This window comes from Lepisma saccharinum, chromosome 3 (genome assembly GCF_977018435.1).
Source record: "Lepisma saccharinum chromosome 3, izLepSacc3.1, whole genome shotgun sequence".
Classification (NCBI taxonomy): Eukaryota; Metazoa; Arthropoda; class Insecta; order Zygentoma; family Lepismatidae; genus Lepisma; species Lepisma saccharinum.
Genome location: NC_139231.1, coordinates 31933197 through 31953760, shown reverse-complemented (window position 1 = coordinate 31953760; position 20564 = coordinate 31933197). Strand labels below are relative to the sequence as shown.

Sequence of the window (20564 nt, the reverse complement as noted above, 5' to 3'; positions counted from 1 at the left end):
TCGTTTCATTTCTACAACCTTACTTAAGAGCCTAAAACATTAAAAGTAGCTAAAATGATTGTTTAAACTTATTTTCTTCTAATTTACGGTTGTTTCAATTACATAAATGTATTTTCTGATGCAATTTTCTCGGAAAAAACACTATGGAGTTCTCTTTCTTACATGTTCAGAAAACCACCATCTTTGAAATTTAATCCAACAGAAAAGGTCAAGAAACTTCGTAGATAAGAAAAAGATTGTGAATTACCTGATGATAGTTATGATTTGCACTTGCAAGTCTAACAAGATTCTCAGTTGATACGTTTGGACTTTTATAGGAGATAAATATGATTTCTCATTTCATTATTGTTGCAGTTGCTAGGCTCTGATGTAAGGACAGCTTATATGTCAAAGCATTATTGACAAGTTTCATTGTAAAACTCTTTCTTTGTTGTTTTTTGTTAAATTTCTCCTATTCTTATACCTGTAACATTGAACAAATGGTAGAGGCATCTCCTGAACGCATGTGGTGCATACTGAGCATGCGTCAATTGTGGGAAAAAGGACAACTTGCTCTGCGACGACATTAATGAGCATTTCTACATTCTAATTTCTTCATATAGGAGAAGTATTTATTTTAAGCCTGAATCACAAGGACATGGATATCCAGCAGAAATACTCTAGTTGACGCTGGACTGGCTACCCATTTGCTAGTTTTCGCCTCAGACGGTACTTGTTACACCGTATCTGTCGATAGTCTTTCGTTTCCATAATAGCGACAGCATGATGTAAACAACGTATCACTTCACACTTTTAAAATATGATAACCATTCAACCGAGAGGAATATCGCTTCGTATTAAATGGTTTTAGGTAGAGAAGAATGGCGCTGATATAATACATACTTTACAACGTTTACTGTACATGTATGGAAGAATATTTTAGCTTTTACAATTGTAAACACCGTGCACTCACCATAGACAGTGTAACTCGACGTGCCTTTTGTGCTGTATGTATTATACATTGTAATTGTAACAGCTAACCCAAATGATCCATGAAATGCTTTGGTGTAAAACTGTAAAGTACTATCTGTTATAAGATTTTTGGAAGCATTTACGTGGCATTTATGCTAGCAAAAATGTTAATGGAAATGCTTTCGTCTAAAGCCGGCTTAAAGGTGGATGAGCAATTTGAAGAATGTTGTAGGAGAATTACTGCTTTGTTCTTTTATTAAAAAAAGAAAAGTATGAACTAGAGATTGGCTCGAAAAAAATATGGTAATCAATGCGTACCGAACAATCTTTTTTACTCGGGTTTGCATTATTTATACATGAGATTCGCAGGATTCATTCACAAAAAAAGTGAAACATTTACTAATACACTTGTATTGTAATTAATAAGGATTTTCATTTTCAGCTAATCATATTTGGCACGTACACATCTCATCGCTTTGCATAAATACCTAAATATTAATGAACTGAACACGAATGCACTGCACGTCATCTCTTTACTTTTTTTTTATCGAGAAAGGGAGAAAATATAACATAAACAGCCAGCACTTGGAAACACAGACAAAAAACCAAAGACATCAAAAAACGCTCTTTTGCAAACTCACAGATTATCTTCACATGGCCAATCTTCGCTCTGATTGGCTGTTCCACAGAATCCAGTCGAGGAAAGCTAGTAGCAATTACACCATGTCCTATTCCTCAAAAACCAGTCAAGCAGTCAGCCAGGCAGCCATGTTTTCTACCTAGAAAGTCAGTTCAGCGCCAACTAGGGCACTCCTACTAGAAATCCAGTTCCGTGTGATAGGGGCTTTAGACGAGAGCGTCTAATAATTATTGTCCCACAATTGACGCATGCGTCACTTCAGAACCAAGAAATGTAATATAAGCTTAGTTGAGTGCTCTCGTCTAAAATAAATACTTCTCCTATATGAAGAAATTAGAATGTAGAAATGCTCATTAATGTCGTCACAGAGCAAGCTGTCCTTTTTCCCACAATTGCCGCATGTGCAGCATGCGCCGCATGCCTTCAGGAGATGCCTTTGTCAAATGGATGATATTCAATTTGATGTCATCACGCAGTGCACTTTGGGAAGAAACAGCATGAAATCGGGCAAACAGATTCCTCATGTTAAGAAAAGCATATACTTACAGCAAGAAATTTGTGATATTTTACATGTACATATTCCTCATATGATCATTACAATCATACCTTGAATCACATCAACAAACATCAAATGCACAATGATTATACAGCATGTTTTCAACACAGGATCTGATCTGTTTGCCCGAAATATGGCAGCGAAGCATGATTTCATGCAATGAATTGTGGGAGAAGTTGTTTGCTGAATATCATCCATTGCAAATAAATGTCTGAACATGCGAGCTCTCCCAAAATGTTACACCCAAAAATCAGTTTCCTTCCTTGCAACAACTGTAAACTAGAAAATTCTACAATGCAAGCAATACATACAAACAAAAATAATACACTTTCAAATTTCATACTTTTGTTTCTCTTCTTTCTTATTGTTATATAAACAGTTCACCACCATGAAGTATACAAGACAACACAATTACTAGGCATAATTAGTTATACTTATGGAATCTAAGTCACATGCATTTTTTTAATTTAGTATATTTTGATGATATTTAGTTTACAAAAATACTAGCCTTTGTTATTTCACTGGTTTTTGAGACGAGTGATTACCGTATTTATTCATTTATAATGCACATATTTTTGCAAAATTTTGTCCCCTAAAACTATAGTGTGTATTATGCACAGAATAATTCACAGTCAACATTAACATTTGTTTTGTGTCACTGCGTATAACAATACATATATATATATATCAACAGGTGTAAATAAAAATTATCAGGTTGGATTTCTTTAGTAATAATATTTATATATTAAAAAAAAAAAATGGCCATTTCCCATGATTTTTCACTTTGTAACGGAACGCTTTGCAAAACCGAGAAAAGTGGTACTGCACCTTCTATTACATGGGATGTGCACCAGCAGCATTTGTCTGGCAATAAATAATAGGAAATAACTCCCTGAGCGCTAAAAATCCATAATCTAATTTTGATCTCACTAGGATAAACAAAGTGGTTACAGAAGTGATAGCTTTAAGAAGATAAACACAGTGAAGGGAAAGGGGAGGGGTTGTCATGGGTTGGTGACCCATTGTATACACACGAAGATATTCTCCTCTTGGTCCATATAGCAACAGGTGACACATGAATCGATATTATGCCATTCCCTCTCGATTGGCACATCAACAGCATTACAACATACAACTAAGAAAGCCATTTCCAAACCCGGAATTGTACTGTGCATTATATACGATATATAATTGTTTGTTGCTTTTCCCAATCAAAAACCAGGGTGCGCATTATGCACGTGTAAATATTGCATTTCACACCATACAGACTACCACTGAGTCGATACAGGCCCGTAGCTCGAATTGATCTCCAGGGGGCTACAGGTCATCAGGGGAGGGGGGTCTTTTGTAAAGCAAGCCCATTTTTCAAAAGTTTCACAGTGTTAAATGAAGGTAAATTATGTGTGTGTGTGTGTGGGGGGGGGGGGGGGATGAGCAAGACTAGTAGAGGATAAGGCTGGGGCCATACCTGATCACGTGGTCCTTGACGTTAGGCGTGACGTCACGGGCGGACAGATCGCTCTACGCTCCGGTTTCGCAGCCGAATCAAAGCAGTAATTATGATCAAAAAAGAGCCGTAATTATGCCCAAAAGCTAATTGGGAGTGAATACACAGACTTACTTAGGATCCGACATAACGTATGTCCTTACAGTTGGATTACACAGCCATTTACGCATACATTTTATCGGTAGTTTATATGTCATCACATTTATCTGGGGAACATTAGGTTCCATGTAAAATTGGGGTTAATACACCTAGTAACGCGTTTTGTTAGGGCAGAAAGAAAAATATATGTTGAATGCGTGAAATAATTTTGTTAAATAAAGAAAGGCAGAAAGCCAAAATTATGGATAAGTTGAGTATGTAAAAGAAAACAACCTCATCTATTGCTCCTTTTTAGGAGTGAGGGAGGAACTGTTTTCACTTCTTCAAATTTGGTAACTTTGCTTCGACTATTGATATTTATTTCTTCATTAATTTTCCTTATTCAGATTACAATTCTGAGTCTTATGAATCTTTGAACTACACAGGGAGGAATGTGAGGAAGTTCCGTGTGTATTATGTAACACACACTTTAAAAAACTTTTCACTGAACGAAAACTTGAGACATAGAACTGAAGAAAGTCGAGGGTCACTTTATATACTTATACGTATATATAATGAATGGAATGTCAAACAGGGGTGCCCACAGGCGGGTATGTGAAAGCTGGTTGAGTCCACTTAACTTTGGGGGGGGGGGGGGTTTGTGATGAAAATTTGACTGAATAAATAATAGAACAATGGAGGACGGAAGTTGAACTACGTTGTCATTTAAGCATCACTCGTATATAAATAGCAAGTTGTGTATTTCCAAGGGAATTTTAACAGTTACTATGTATTATTAGTGTTGTTAACAAGACTAGACACGAGAAGAGATGGAATTTTCACGCGACGAGACATACCAGTGTCGTCTCTCGGCAACACGGCATCTACTATTTGAGGTGCACAAATTCCAGCCAGCTATTACATATTAAACCTTAAATTTTTATCGTGAATTCTGAAGTGGAATTACCCTTGGTTGGGGAGGTTTCCAACTCTATAGTAAGGAAATTGAGCACTAGGATGGGTGATAGCCAAGTCTTAAGTATTAATTACTGTTGCGCTTAGACTGTTGTGGGAAATTTGGTATGGCAATTGAGAATTAAATTATTTGGAGGAGGTCGAGATTCAACTCTTCAATACCAACAGTGAACCTAAAATTGACATAGGAATTTTAGTTGGGGACTGGATAATAAATTGGGAGGGGTATGCTTGCAGTTTTTATCTTACTATACTCGTGAGAGCCTTTATTAAAAAATTACAATATTATTATTTTTTATTCTAATAATTGTAACCCAATTGAAGTGTATGGTAGCTTGATGTTGTGTAATGAGACTACTGGTATCGCAAATCCACTAACAAGTCTCGTTAGATGCCATGTGTTCAGTTATATATTGTCACCCGCTGTTTTTATTTTTTCATCGGAGATCACGACACGTCGCAACACCTCACTGAAGGCATTGTGAACTGCAACATCTCACAACCCACCAGGGTGCGAAATCATTGAAAACTGGTGAGGGGAGAAAGTTCTTAACCTAAAACCCCCTCCCCACAAACATATGTGTGAATTATACGATGTACATATTTGTGATGTTATTAAAAAGAAATTAATTTGTTACTTTCATACATATCAGATAGTGTAAAGCAGCTAACTAATTCCATTACTAACCGGTTAAAGATGTTAATAAATTATGACATAGTTGAAGTAAGTTTTTGTTTAGTTTGTGCACTATGTTAATATAAATCAATTAGATTTCATTGTTATTATTGTTTTGCATTGTTGTTTTACTTTTACTGTGCGTATTGATGTAGATTTGTTAATGATCTCTTGAGACAGAAAGCATTCAACACTCACAACCACACTAATTTGTGTGTGTTTTCGATATTATTCTTAGTAAAGTATATTTGAAATTAAAAGTAATTGTTTATCTTTTCATTGTTATAACAAAAACTCTTTCCCCCGGGAAATTTTTGGTGGGAGGATTTTTGAGGCCAAGATTGTTGGTGGGGGAAATCCCCCTCCTCCCTTCCAGGATTTCGCACCCTGAACCCAACAATCCAGAAATACAAGAACAAAAAGGAGGGAGAAGAAAAAAACAGATCAGCCTTTCCACGTTTCTTTCCGTATGGCTAAAGATTCAGCTGAGTTTTGTCCGCCCATGACATCACACCCGCGGCAGTCGCGAAAAGAGGCGCGTCTGACCCCAGCCTTTCCTTCTAGTAGTCTTGGGGGATGAGGTCATTAAGTTACATAAAATTTAGAAAGACGTATACAAAAACTACTTTTTTCTATAACTTTTAAAACATCATTTGAAGCGTTAATTGACTGCTACTGAAATCATCCCTTACTACACACTCCATACTACTTTTGATGATACAGATTAAACTCATATCACACAAGAAAAAATTCACAATATTCAATCATAGTGCCTACAGTACATTCCACTCCACCCCTGGCCGAAGCAATGAAACTCCCCTTCGTTCCCAAAACTTGGGACCTGTTGACCTTTGACGCAGATGCAGAGGGAATTTGCATGATGACATCAAAGTCACAGATTTTTGTCTAAAGTTGAGGTCGCAACAGGAGCAGCGAAGGTAGAGATAAAGAATGTAATAGCTGCTGTTCATGTTATATGAATTTATCCTTCACCAAAGTTGTGAGGAAAAAAAAATATGTTCTGTATACATTTTCACTCTTCACTGCCTGGCTACGGGCCTGAGTCGTATGACCGCTTTTACAAGTACAGTCTTACTTCACACTTCCCCAAGATTCTTTTTGCTCTCTGAAAAGTGACACAGCCGTCTCTGACGACCCGGCATTCTTTCTCACGGAGCCAAGGGAGAGCATAATCAATGAAACTAAGTCAAGATAAAGGAGCCGGTGTGATCCCACAATAAACTCCAATCTCAATCCAATATCCATTTGGGCCCGTCACCATAAAACTGAAAAGCTGCATTTGGTTGAAATTGGAAAAGGCAGATGGCCACCAGAAATGTGCCATTATTACTATGTTCCAGGGCTTTAATTTTTAAATACCCAGATAACTTCAGTGGGAAACATTGCTTGCTCTCAGCGTTGACTGGTAAAGACAATGACTCCCTCTGTTCCAGTCATGGGAACCAACTATTTTGGCCTAAACAGACTGGCATATCAGCGCGTATCGACGTCGTAACTTCCGCAAGCCCGTTTCCTAGCCTCCCTCGTTGACAGCTTAGTGACAATATTAAAAACTGCAGGATGTTGAACTCCAACCTTGCTCGAGAATATATCTTTGCGCCAGTGAAGTTAAAACAGCCAGGAAAAACATAAACTTAACAAGTTGTCAAAAGTGATGTGCTCGCACCAAGTTATGAGCAGCTTAAATTAACTCGAATCAGTTACTTTTCACTCAACGCGTCACCAACGTGAACAGGGGTTTGTTGTGTTTTCGTGCAACGCTCCATCCCTCCCCTATGTAAACGTGAAGTCATGTGTGGGAGGAACTAAAGTGCACTAACCAATAGGAAGGGAGGATATTTTCCCCCTAGTGCCGGAAGATTGAGAAAGCTCAGAAGAAAAGATGGTGTAAGAGAACAGTTCCCGTGCATCACTTGGACCTACAAGACACTTCAACACAACACAGCATTCTTAACTATCAGAGGGGAAATGATTTTTCTCTTCACTTGCCCAAGTTTTGTGCTTCACAATTCGCTTTGTGTACTCGGTGAGAAAAATGCATCGGTAAAGACGATACTAACACTATATATGAAATAGTACTTAATGCGCAGCGTGGGCTGCGATCTCTAATGTGTTGAAACCTGGTGCTGACTGGGTAAACCAGCACGATGCGCTAGTGTTCTGTTTTTGTTATGGGTGTTTGTGATGAAAGGCGAGGTGCTGTAAGTATGTAGTGATTCATTAAATATTTTCTTTCACCATTTCACGTGTCCTGATTTCACTTGTGAGCTCTAATAATAATAATTACTTAACTGGCTTGTGATTGGAAGACCAAGGAATAAGGAATGTAATCGTTCCTATCCCTTGGCCCACCTCTGGACCGTAAACATAACACAACCTCCCCATATTTCGATCTTGTAGACATGTCAGGTGTTGTGTTTATTTTCAGGTTTTTCTTGTAATTAACAAACATCCATGCCTGGTAACAATTAATTGATTAGAACCCACCATTTTTTGCTTATACATAGCTGTTTCCTGAACTGGGACTTGCCTACCACACAGGTCGTATAGTGATTGTTTACTGTACAACTGCAATTATTATTCTACATTCAGGCACTTAAAAATACATTAAACCTTTTTCGTTTATAGTCGATACCAGTTGTATAAGAATAAGAATGTATATTCGATTTAAATTCAGTCACCAATACCAATCAACACTTTTCCGGGGGTAGGTCATCTCAAAATTTCAGTTATTCATTCATATATATGACAAAGAGACACTTGCTATCAGGGACCTGTAACGTAACGCAATTCATTGGTATTTGTCACCGTTCCGCGTTATTTCCGTACCGGGTACCGCGTACCGGCCCAAGTGCTGTGGACCGTTCCAAGGAAAATACCAGAACCTCTTGGTAAGGCGAACAGTAACGCTTCTGCTATACCGTTCCGTTCGTACCCGAGAGTGCTTCGGGGACGACAGCTTTGGGTACACAGAGTGGAACGTTAAAATACCCGTACCAGAAAGCATGGAACTTGTTCCTTATCTGAATGCCGGTTCCGTTACGGTACGTACCTCTCCTTAGAATCATACCGGTACAAATTCATGATGGGTATACCTGAACTTTAGGATCGGGTACAATTGTAACAAAACCTATTTTCAGCAAATCAAATGGGTATTGAATGGATCAGAAAATATATGTCACGTAACTCTTCATTTTAAAACTTTCATTGTTGAATTCTTGAAAAATCGATAAGAACTAATATTAATTGAGGTTGTAGGCAATAAAATATAAATTGTATATATATAAATAAATATGGAATCGTGAGATTTGTTATTAATAATGTTACTTTTATATAACCAATACGCGTAATATTGGGTGCAAGGTGAACATATTAAAAAAATATATTTTCAAGCAAGATATTGAAAGTTCGACATGATGATAGTTTATGTAATTAGAATATTACCAACTAATAATACATGTGGAAAAAAGGGAAAGTTAATGTACGCCATATTGAGAAATGTTACCATCTAAGTTACAGATCTGAAATTCGGGTTGACTTGGCATTGCCAATCAAAATTATTTTGGTAAAACTGGAAATTAGACGCCATATTGAAAAATGTCACTTCTTAAGATAGAGAAGTGAAATTCGGTTTGGTGGTAGATCTTGCTAATTAGGGCATGTTAAATCAACATGATTGTGGAAAACCGGAAGTTGATGGACGCCATATTGAAAAATGTTACTTCTTAAGATATAGAAGTGAAATTCGGTTTGACGGTAGCTTATGTGAATTAGAGCATGGCAAATTGACATGATTGTGGAAAACCGGAAGTTCATGGACGCCATATTGAAAAATGTTACTTCTTAAGATAGAGAAGAGAAATTCGATTTGGTGGTAGATCTTGCTAATTAGTGCATGTTAAATCAACATGATTGTGGAAAACCGGAAGTTGATGGAAGCCATATTGAAATATGTTACTTCTTAAGATAGAGAAGTTCAATTTGATTTGGTGGTAGATCTTGCTAATTAGTGCATGTTAAATCAACATGATTGTGGAAAACCGGAAGTTGATGGACGCCATATTGAAAAATGTCACTTTTAAAGAAAGAGACGTGAAATTCGGTTTGACGGTAGCTTATGTGAATTAGAGCATGGCAAATTGACATGATTGTGGAAAACTGGAAGTTCATGGACGCCATATTGAAAAACGTTACTTCTTAAGATATAGACGTGAAATTCGATTTGGTGGTAGATCTTGCTAATTAGTGCATGTTAAATCAACATGATTGTGGAAAACCGGAAGTTCATGGACGCCATATTGAAAAATGTTACTTCTTAAGATAGAGAAGTGAAATTCGGTTTGACGGTAGCTTATGAGAATTAGAGCATGGCAAATTGACATGATTGTGGAAAACCGGAAGTTGATGGACGCCATATTGAAAAACGTTACTTCTTAAGATAGAGAAGTGAAATTTGATTTGGTGGTAGATCTTGCTAATTAGTGCATGTTAAATCAACATGATTGTGGAAAACCGGAAGTTGATGGACGCCATATTGAAAAATGTCACTTTTAAAGAAAGAGACGTGAAATTCGGTTTGACGGTAGCTTATGTGAATTAGAGCATGGCAAATTGACATGATTGTGGAAAACCGGAAGTTGATGGACGCCATATTGAAAAACGTTACTTCTTAAGATAGAGAAGAGACATTCGATTTGGTGGTAGATCTTGCTAATTAGTGCATGTTAAATCAACATGATTGTGGAAAACCGGAAGTTGATGGACGCCATATTGAAAAATGCTATTCCTTAAGATATACGAGTGAAATTCGGTTTAATGGTAACTTATGGTAATTAGTGCATGTTAAATCAACATGATTGTGGGAAACCGGAAGTTGGTGGACGCCATATTGAAAAATGTGAAATTTGGTTTGATGGTAGATTATGGAAATTACGGCATGGAAAATCAACATGATTGTGTAAAAGCGGAATTTGGTGGACGCCATATTGAAAAACGTTACTTCTTAAGACAGGAGTGAAATTTGGTTTGATGGTAGCTTATGGGAATTAGAGCATGACAAATGAACATGATTCTGGAAAACCTGAGTTTGATGGAATTCATATTTAATTTTTAATAAATAAAAACTAAATCGACACTCAAATGTATTTCTTTTTCAACATGGCGTCTATCAACTTCCAGTTTTACAGACAGCATATGCATTGTCCATGTTCGAACTAGTAAGCGCAATAATCTAACCGAATGTCACTTCTTCATCTTAATAAATTGCATTTTTCATTATGCCCTCCATCGACTTTCGGTTTTATAATATCATATAAATTGACCATGTTCTAATTAACATAAGCAATCACCAAAGAAAAGAGGAATATTAAAGTAAATTTTTCCGTTAACGTCCGGTTTTCCCTAATCATGTTGATTTCCAATGCAGTAATATCCATAATATCATAAAACCGAATTTCACTCCTCTTATATTAAGAATTAACGTATTTCAATATGGCGTCCATCAACTTCCGGTTTTCCACAATCATGTTGATTTGCCATGCTCTAATTCCCATAAGCTACCTTCAAGCCGAATTTCACTTCTCTATCTTAAGAAGTAACATTTTTCAATATGGCGTCCACCAACTTCCGGTTTTCCACAATCATGTTGATTTGCCATGCTCTAATTCCCATAAGCTACCTTCAAGCCGAATTTCACTTCTCTATCTTAAGAAGTAACATTTTTCAATATGGCGTCCATCAACTTCCGGTTTTCCACAATCATGTTGATTTGCCATGCTCTAATTCCCATAAGCTACCTTCAAGCCGAATTTCACTTCTCTATCTTAAGAAGTAACGTTTTCCAATATGGCGTCCATCAACTTCCGGTTTTCCACAATCATGTTGATTTGCCATGCTCTAATTCCCATAAGCTACCTTCAAGCCGAATTTCACTTCTCTATCTTAAGAAGTAACATTTTTCAATATGGCGTCCACCAACTTCCGGTTTTCCACAATCATGTTGATTTGCCATGCTCTAATTCCCATAAGCTACCTTCAAGCCGAATTTCACTTCTCTATCTTAAGAAGTAACATTTTTCAATATGGCGTCCACCAACTTCCGATTTTCCGGAATCACGTCGATTTGCCATGCTCTAATTCCCATAAGCTACCTTCAAGCCGAATTTCACTTCTCTATCTTAAGAAGTAACATTTTTCAATATGGCGTCCATCAACTTCCGGTTTTCCACAATCATGTATATTTGCCATGCTCTAATTCCCTCAAGCTACCTTCAAGCCGAATTTCACTTCTCTATCTTAAGAAGTAACTATTTTTCAATATGGCGTCCACCAACTTCCGGTTTTCCGGAATCACGTCGATTTGCCATGCTCTAATTCCCATAAGCTACCTTCAAGCCGAATTTCACTTCTCTATCTTAAGAAGTAACATTTTTCAATATAGCGTCCATCAACTTCCGGTTTTCCACAATCATGTTTATTTGCCATGCTTTAATTAGTATAAGCTATCGTTGAACCGAGTTTCACTCCTCTATCTTAAGAAGTAACATTTTTCAATATGGCGTCCATCAACTTCCGGTTTTCCACAATCATGTTGATGTAGCCGTGCTCTAATTAGCATAATCTACCTTCAAACTCAATTTCACTTCTCTACCTATTTTAAAAGTAATGGGGCCTACTGCACATGCCTCCTAGTAACAGGTTGCCTGAATGACGAATATCGACCTTCTGCGCAGGTCGTTGTAATTAGTATAATATACATGAGCTTGTTGAAACTAATTGTTTCTATTGTTAATAGTTTGCCAGAGTGACGGTCTTCAAAATTTTTGCATAGCTGATACCATTATTATCAAATTAATGAAAGATAAACTAGATAGCATTTATACATATTTTTCGGATAAATAAAATCCAGAAAGATCACGAATTACTTTTTTCTAAAGTTATTATAATTAGTTTTAAGCAAAGAAGTGTATATTTATCGGTATTCCATTTGCTGCTGTGGAATGTTGATTGACAGTAGACTGTTATGATACGTACTGTAAGTTCCTGTTACAAATGTTACCCGCTTCATCCATTTCTGTCCACGTACCGGTATTTTAATAACAAGCGCTGGTCATTGTGCTTCAGTACCGGTTACCAACTTGTGGTTCCATTTCGTACCCGGTAGCCACCGTTCAGGTACAGTATGTACGGGTACGATCGTACCCGTTCCATCCGAGACCCGTTCCATTCAGTACCTGAAGCGAATGGGTCGTTGAGTAACGGTACGCCTAATTTACCCAGGTTGTAGGTAGGTCCAATCTGTCCGGTACTGTGTGGAACGCCAATGCCATTGTAACGCATATCGATAGTTCCGTTCGTAACTTGACAGCGTTACAAGTTGGGTTACGTTACAGGTCCCTGCTTGCTATTTCCACAGAAGTTATTTCTATTGTTTGATTAATTTCGTGGTCACTGCCACCACCCATTTCAGAATTTGCAGCTCTGCAAGATTCTGGTTCATGGAATCCAAATGTGATGAAGGAACTAAGCACTGGCAATAGATATTTGGAACCCATTACTGCAAGAGCTTACACACAAATGGTTGCAAATGGTGCAGCACAAGACCTGGCTACAGAAGTGCTCCTAGTAGCTCCAAATATAAAATTTAAACCAAGACTGGCACTGGCTACCAGAATTAATCAAACAACAGAATTCAGTTTCATGGAAATACATACAGTTATTAACATAAACTTTTCAATACTTTTTTGAATGTGCACATAGCTACTGTTTCACAATAAGAAAGATAAAAAGGGTGTTTTTTTAAGTGACAGAACTTTCGATAGGGATAGCTGTCATTTGTTTTGTTTTGATGACGTGTTGTTTTGTCATTTCTGATCAGTGAGCAATGGCAAATTATCATGGAAAGACTGATGCCGCAACAACGTTTACAAATTGTGGAAATATATTTCCAAAATCAACGTTCTGTTCGCCAAATGTATAGAGCACTTTGGAAATATCGGTGCTGTCAGTGAATTGGCCAGCAGGATCATGTGAACTAATGCCACTGGATTATTTTCTTTGATTATATGTAAAGTCTCTGGTTTATGCTGATAAACCAGCAACAATTGACGCTTTGGAAGCCAACATAACTAGTGTTATTAACGACACACGTCCCCAATTACTTGAAAAAGTGGTTCAAAATTGGACTGATCGAATCTGGTTCATCATAGCTAGTCATGGTGGACATATGCCGGAAATTATTTTCAAAAAGTAAATGTCAGAAAGTTATCTTTCAAATAAAAACACATTTGGCTTCAAACTTAATTTTTTATGTGTTTTATTTCAATTCAAAGTTCTATCACTAAAAAAAACACCCTATATAATAAAAAAGTAATTGCAAGCAATCAAGTTTCCAATACAGAATGATCTCCAAGGCCTAATTCATGCTTTCAAAGAAGTTTAAACCATTAAAAATAAATAAATGGTTCAAGAATGTACTTTTTCAAGCCTGAAGAAGGCCTTGGTAATGAGGTATCAGAAATGGACTAATTCTATATTTCTAAACCCCTCCCTTTTTTTTTGTATTTTTCTTACTTGTTCCAAAGCATAAAAAAAAGTAAGTGAACAAACAGAATGTAAAAATAAGAAGAAATACATGTATCAGATCAAATGATTTGGTTCAAAGTGGTACATGTTGCCTTACTTGGAATGGAATGAAATTTCAACTAAATTCCTATTTCTTTACTTAACAGTGCAATTCAACACTTTAAAAAAAATACATTACATGGTATTTTCAAGCCACATAATTCATGTTTAATACAACATTTAACAATGTATTTTAAAAAAGGAGAGAAAGCTAATGAAACTTGACAGTAACAATTGTTGTAATATAATATTAGCCTTAAAAGTAATAGAAAAAATTTACCATCTGTGAAGTTATCGAAAAACATCAAGAATATTCACTTATTCATACTTATAAATTCAACATTCAACAAATTTTATCTGTTAAACTGATTTTAAAGGCAACATTGAATTATAACAACTGTTAGTTTGAAATATAAACCACAGCAATTGCTGACATATAGAAATATTGAACTTGTTAAATGAAATGTCTATTAATTTCAAGTGTAGCTGTAACAAGCAATATGTACAATTAAGGGAGGTTTCACACAGAAGCAACAAGTTAGAAGCTACAAGCAACACATGTCACATCGAAACAAACCACATCAGAAGTAAATGCAAACTTTCATAAGGAAATGACACAACAAGCTGTACATGTTCCTTGTTGCTTGCATGTCACTTGGACTGGACTGCTTTCTCAACAGTAAGCATTGTGTTGCCTCTGTCTGGTGGTTCCACATACACTGTGAATGTGGTTGCATGTACATAACTTCTCATTTCAGTCTGAAAGCTCCCTTGAATGTATCCCAATTTCTACTTGCCTCTCCCAGGGCCTCATAATGTCTCTGGTTGTATGTATGATCATCAGGACGAAGAACAAACTCAAAAGGTTCATTTCCAGGAGCTCCTGTAGATGGGTCTAGTTTCCTCAGTTTGCCATCTATTGGTTACAAAAAAAGAAAAAATGAATTTGTAAAATTATTGCATTAACAATCCACAAGATAATCCATAAAATAAATTAGATGACATCCACTAGGACATGTTGCAATGAATAAAATATTTTAATGCATCTTGCAGTCTGAAGTATTAACATTTCAAGGTGATTAAAAGTTGGTTGGTAACTTGAGTACGTATCTCATGCAAGTTACAAAATGTAAATAAAACTTCTTGTTTTATGTCTTGTCTCCAGTTATGGCAATCATAAATTGTTTATACTAGTATAGTGACTTGAAGTCACTATATTATTCATACACTTCCTTTTGAATGACCAATAATCAGTGGCGAAGATATAGTACAAGCAATGCAAACACTGCTTGCACTATTAGAATATTATTTAATATACTTAAATTTTTAGCCTTACTTAGTTTCCATCGCAATCGATTTGGCAACTTACGGGCGCAAACTCCCTCAGCAACTCACTAGCAAACACCAGCCTCAATGCTTGCGGCCGCTCGTCGGTAATGGCGACGCATGAAATTTTGTTGGAGAAACAGTCCTCAACCCTCAGAGAAAAGCTAGGCCTTACAAAGCTTCTCGGAAAGCAACCGAAAGCAGGAGGAGACATTGCCAGTAACGAGTGTGTGTCTTTATGCACACGTAAACAAGATCACGAGGATAATATTAATTATTAATCATAAAATAACTTAAAGAAACTATCATCATTGCTCTAAACTGCATACAGCCATACAGGTCACTTAAATTAGACCTTATTTTGTACTTCGCAAATTTTAAAATGCATAAAAAATTTGACACTATGGTTTGTGGCAGAGATGGAAAGGGTAAGCGCATGTGTTTCCAGGAAGAGGAATGTCTGCAGTCTGCATCCAGCTCAAATTACGTCACCAGTGTTGACAGCTACACTGTTGGCACTGTCAAATTATTTACACGATTTAAGTGAACTTTTCAACAAATTTGCAAGAAAATGCAATAAATTGATGGTTTTTTAATTGAACTCTTGGGTTTAAAAAGTACCTTAAAAAAGAACCTATCTTCTGATATTTGTAAACAGCACAAAAGTAAATTGTACACATTGAACACATTAAGAACATATTGTATTATTATGGCACTTTATTAGTTGAATATTATATGCATACTCTTTCTGTTGTAATGATTCAGATTCTATAGTGTAATTTCTATCTCGAAATTGATAAACCTTCTCTCCCGTGAGCGATAAAATTAAGAAAATAGGTTGGTATCACTTTCTGTTGCTTCAGAGCTTTTCCAAGTGATCTTGTTTGGATGGTTTGTAGTTGGGGAAAGAATTTTTGCGAGGAAGTGTGTTTGCTGTTGGTGTTTGTGCTGTGAATTAATCGAAACAAACATAAATTTGGGAACGGTTGATACGATAAAGTGAGGGTGTTTTACTGTTTGTTTGAGATAGACTAATCAGGACTGGACCTACAGTTTGAAGTGGGATCCAAACTAGTGTGCAATGTGTCTCACCCGGGTATCGAACCCTCAACCCATTGACTACAAGGCTACGATGGTAACACTATGCAATCAGGGAGGCCTCAAGGGTGTATTATTTTGCAATTTAAATGGAGGGGCGACACTTCCAGGAGTTCGGTATTTATTGTGGTAAGTAAATCATCCATGCATTTGTTTCTGTGCTTGGAAGTAGATTTTAATATTTATGCCCTCTGGGTCAAGGGCCCATACTTAAAATACATTTGGAGGGACAAGGTTGGAATCAAGAATATATTATATATGTAAATATACTAATGTCCAAAATTAAAGCAACAAACGGAAATTCTTTCCTGTGTGTCCATTTGATCACATAATACGATCAGGTGATAGTAATATTTATGACATCATAAACAACTGGTTTAAGATAGAAAATAAACTAACCTTAATGTGGCAGGATTCAGGGGTGCCCATCCCCCCAAGGCCAATGGCACATCCCCCACCCAAAAAAAAAATCATGTCATGCGTTTCCCCCAAATCATATCATTCGCATGGATTAATGGATTAAATATGGTGCATTTAAGGTGTAAAATTATTACATATATTTTGGAAAAGATATAACTGTTGAATGTCATATTATTTGAAGGGAAAAAATCCCCCCCAAAAAATCTCGATGGTGAAACCTGCACCATAAAACCCCCCTGTGAGCACCCCTGCCAGGATTTATCAACAAAAAAGTCAGGATAGCAACAGGTTAAACTTGGCAAATTTATCAACAAAAAAAATCACACGAGGAAAGGATTTCTGTTTGTTGCTTTAATTTTGGACAATAGTGTATATATATAATAGCTACCCGTGTACTTGAATTTTGAGGGGCTGAAAGTGTCTTAACTGCCCATCCCCCCACCCACAAAAGTCGGTGCCTATGCTACGCTATTTACAAAGTGACTCCGAATGTGGTTATTAGGAGGAGCGCTCAAAAAGCAATGCCCCACATTTTTTTCTCATTACTGGTTTAAGATATCGAAGTGTCCTGTTCCTCTGTCTGACTGTGATGCTGTCCGCAGTGTTCTGTGACATGTTTGGGGTCCTTCATGTTGATGTTTTGGCCAAAGGTGAAACAGTAAATTCTGACAGGTACGTCAACATGTTAGAGCAACTGAAGAAACACTACAGGAGAGTGAGACCAGACAGAAATGTGAAGGATGTGTTGCTTTTGCATGCAAAACCACACACGAGCCTGAAAACCACCGAGGCAATCGCCAGATTGGGGTTCTCTGTACTCCTCATCCTCCTTACAGCCCTGATCTCGCTCCTTCCGACTTCTATCTCTTCGGGCCAATGAAGGATGCACTGCACAGTGTGAAATTTGAGGACAATGAGAGAGTGGTTCGAGCTGCGAAAACATGGTTGAAGAAACAGCCCTCAAGCTGGTACAGGGATGGCATACAAGCTCTTGTTCCAAGGTGGCGTAAGGCTGTAGCAGTGAAGGGAGATTATGTTGAAAAATAACATGTATAGAGGATACATACAACAATATTCTGTAGCAATATCATTAAATTCAATTAAATATTAGCTGAGAAAGAAAAAATGTGGGGCATTACTTTTTAAGCGCTCCTCATAGAACATATTAATGTAGCGCTTCTGACACAGGGGACATAAACATTAAAAATCTCCATTCACGATAAACACATGCATGGATGATGTACTCACCACAATAAATTCCAATTCCTGTGTCGTATAAAGCCTCCATGAGATAATTGTTTAAAGTCAGGTAAATCGGATGTTGTCGCCTCACTTCCACGATTTTCATTTCTACACTTTTCTCCCTCGAGCTAAATGAAGCAGATATAAAATGCTAAATAATACATTCACTTCTTTGGGTTCTCTGATGGCATAGTGGTAATGTCGCCTTGTACTCAAGGGGTTCCAGGTTCAATACCCGGTTGAGGCACATTAAACAGTAGTTCGGATCCAACATTAAACTGTAGAATCTGTCCTGATTAACCTCTGCGCAAAAAGTGAACTAAATAACCCAACTATCGACCTATATCTCTCATTTCCGCTCCTTTTAAGATATTTGAACAAATTATTTATAAAAAAATATTTAACCATGTCAAACCATTTATAACTACAGAGCAACATGGGTTTTACCCGAACAGAAGTACTACAACTAACTTGATCACATTAACCCAATTTGTTTTTGACTCATTTAACGAGGGATCCCCAGTAGAGTAATATATATTGATTTTGCCAAAGCTTATGACAAATTAGACCACTCAATTTTGCTTCAGAAATTATCAAACTTTGGCTTTTCCATAAGTTTATTAAAACTAGAAGCTTATTATATAAGTAATCGAACCCAATTTGTAACATATAATCAGGTAACCGCTTTTCCGTTTATTGCGTACTCATGCATACCACAGGGTTCAAATTTCGGCCCTTTATTTTTTCTATTATATATTAATGACTTACCACGAACAATTAAATACTCCAAGTGCTTATTGTTTGCCGATGATGTAAAAATATACAAGAGAGTAAATCATGAGACTGACTGTCTAGCTCTCCAATCCGATTTAAATAATTGTTACGTTTGGTCACAAACAAATAAGCTTTCTTTTAATGTCAATAAATGCTTTGTACTTTATTTTGCTCGACGACATATAAGATACACTCACAAATATATAATTAACAGTAATTCTTTAAGTAGAAAAAGCATTACCAATGATTTAGGAATATGGTTCAACAACAAACTCACCTTTGATACTCATATTGAAAAAGTAGTTAACAACTCTTATAAAATACTTGGGTTTGTTTTAAGAAACTCCAAAGATTTATTTAAAATCAACTCTTTAGTATATTTATTTAATAATCTTGTACCATCAAAATTAGAATACGGGAGTACGGTATGGAACCCATACATCTCATGCCATATCAGTAAAATTGAAAAAGTTCAGAATAAATTTTTACGACATATTTACTACAAAAAATACAAGAGATCTTCATATGCAGATCGCATCTCCTATGTTAAATTACTAAATGAATTCTCATGTGATACACTTCAACGAAGACGCGAAACGGCTGACCATATATTCCTATACAAACTTATCAATGGTATACTTGAGTGTGAAAATCTTTTACAGTTGATAAACTTTAACGTCAATTATAAAGTATTAAGAGTAAGACAACCATTTTACTGCAATAAATCAAACACAAAATTCCATCAAAATTCTCCAATCATTAGATTATTAAGTAAACATAATAATATTGTCTCGAATGGAAATGATTTGGATTTTGCTTTTAATATTAAAAACTTTCTATATAGTTTAAATAACATATTAGATATAATATACAAATAAAACAGATCCAATTCTAGAGTGATATATTTATAGTCTCAAATACAATTTATAGCTTTTTAAATTTTGTATACATATAAACGAATTCAAATTTGAACTTTTGGTTTGTATTGATTATTCCTGTTTCTTATTTAAATAGTGGTATTCGTATAATTTCTTTATTATTCTCAAGCTTTTATAGTAGGGATGGGACCGATTAATCGGTACTCTATTGGTATCGGCCGATATAGGCATATCGGTGTATCGGTTTATCGGTAAAATTACCAATTATTTTACCGATCCGATATATCAATAAATATATGATAATTTAGTGCATAATTCTGCCATTTTGTTGTAATTTTTATAAATAATCTCCGTGCCCTACTTACTAAAAAAGTAAATGTCTAAATATGCAACTCCTTTTGCACTGCAGTCACCTTGAAAGACACATATATTAAGGAGGTCAATGAACCTTTCAGGTTCTTCAAGGACCATTTCTAATTTTATATCGGATCGGCAGAATATCGGTTATCGGTATTGGTAAATTTTATATCGGCCCATCCCTATTTTATAGTTTGTTACTTGTTTATGTTTTGTTTCTTCTGTCTTTTAGTTTTCTCCTCTGTTCAAAATTTGTAATATATGTATGTAATTTTTTGTATTTGTGTAACTTTTGTATTTGTATAACTTTTTGTATTCGTATTTATCTAAGGTTTTGTGTAATAATTACTATGTGTTTGTACCATGTATTATATATTTATGTAAATTATATTGTATATAGCAAATTGTAATGCCTATTGTAATTGGAGCATTTGCTATGTTAT

At 36.1% G+C, this 20564-nt stretch overlaps 1 protein-coding gene across 2 annotated transcripts in view; it reads right to left on the bottom strand.

Annotated features, from left to right (window-relative positions):
- LOC145985736 (cotranscriptional regulator ARB2A homolog) overlaps window positions 1-20564 on the bottom strand; it is a 96341-nt gene that overhangs the window by 58466 nt on the left and 17311 nt on the right. For both annotated transcript variants that reach the window (XM_083119796.1, XM_083119795.1), the window contains exon 3: window positions 14824-14942. In XM_083119796.1, the coding sequence (XP_082975922.1) occupies window positions 14824-14942 (119 nt within the window). The remainder of the gene's footprint in view (window positions 1-14823; window positions 14943-20564) is intronic.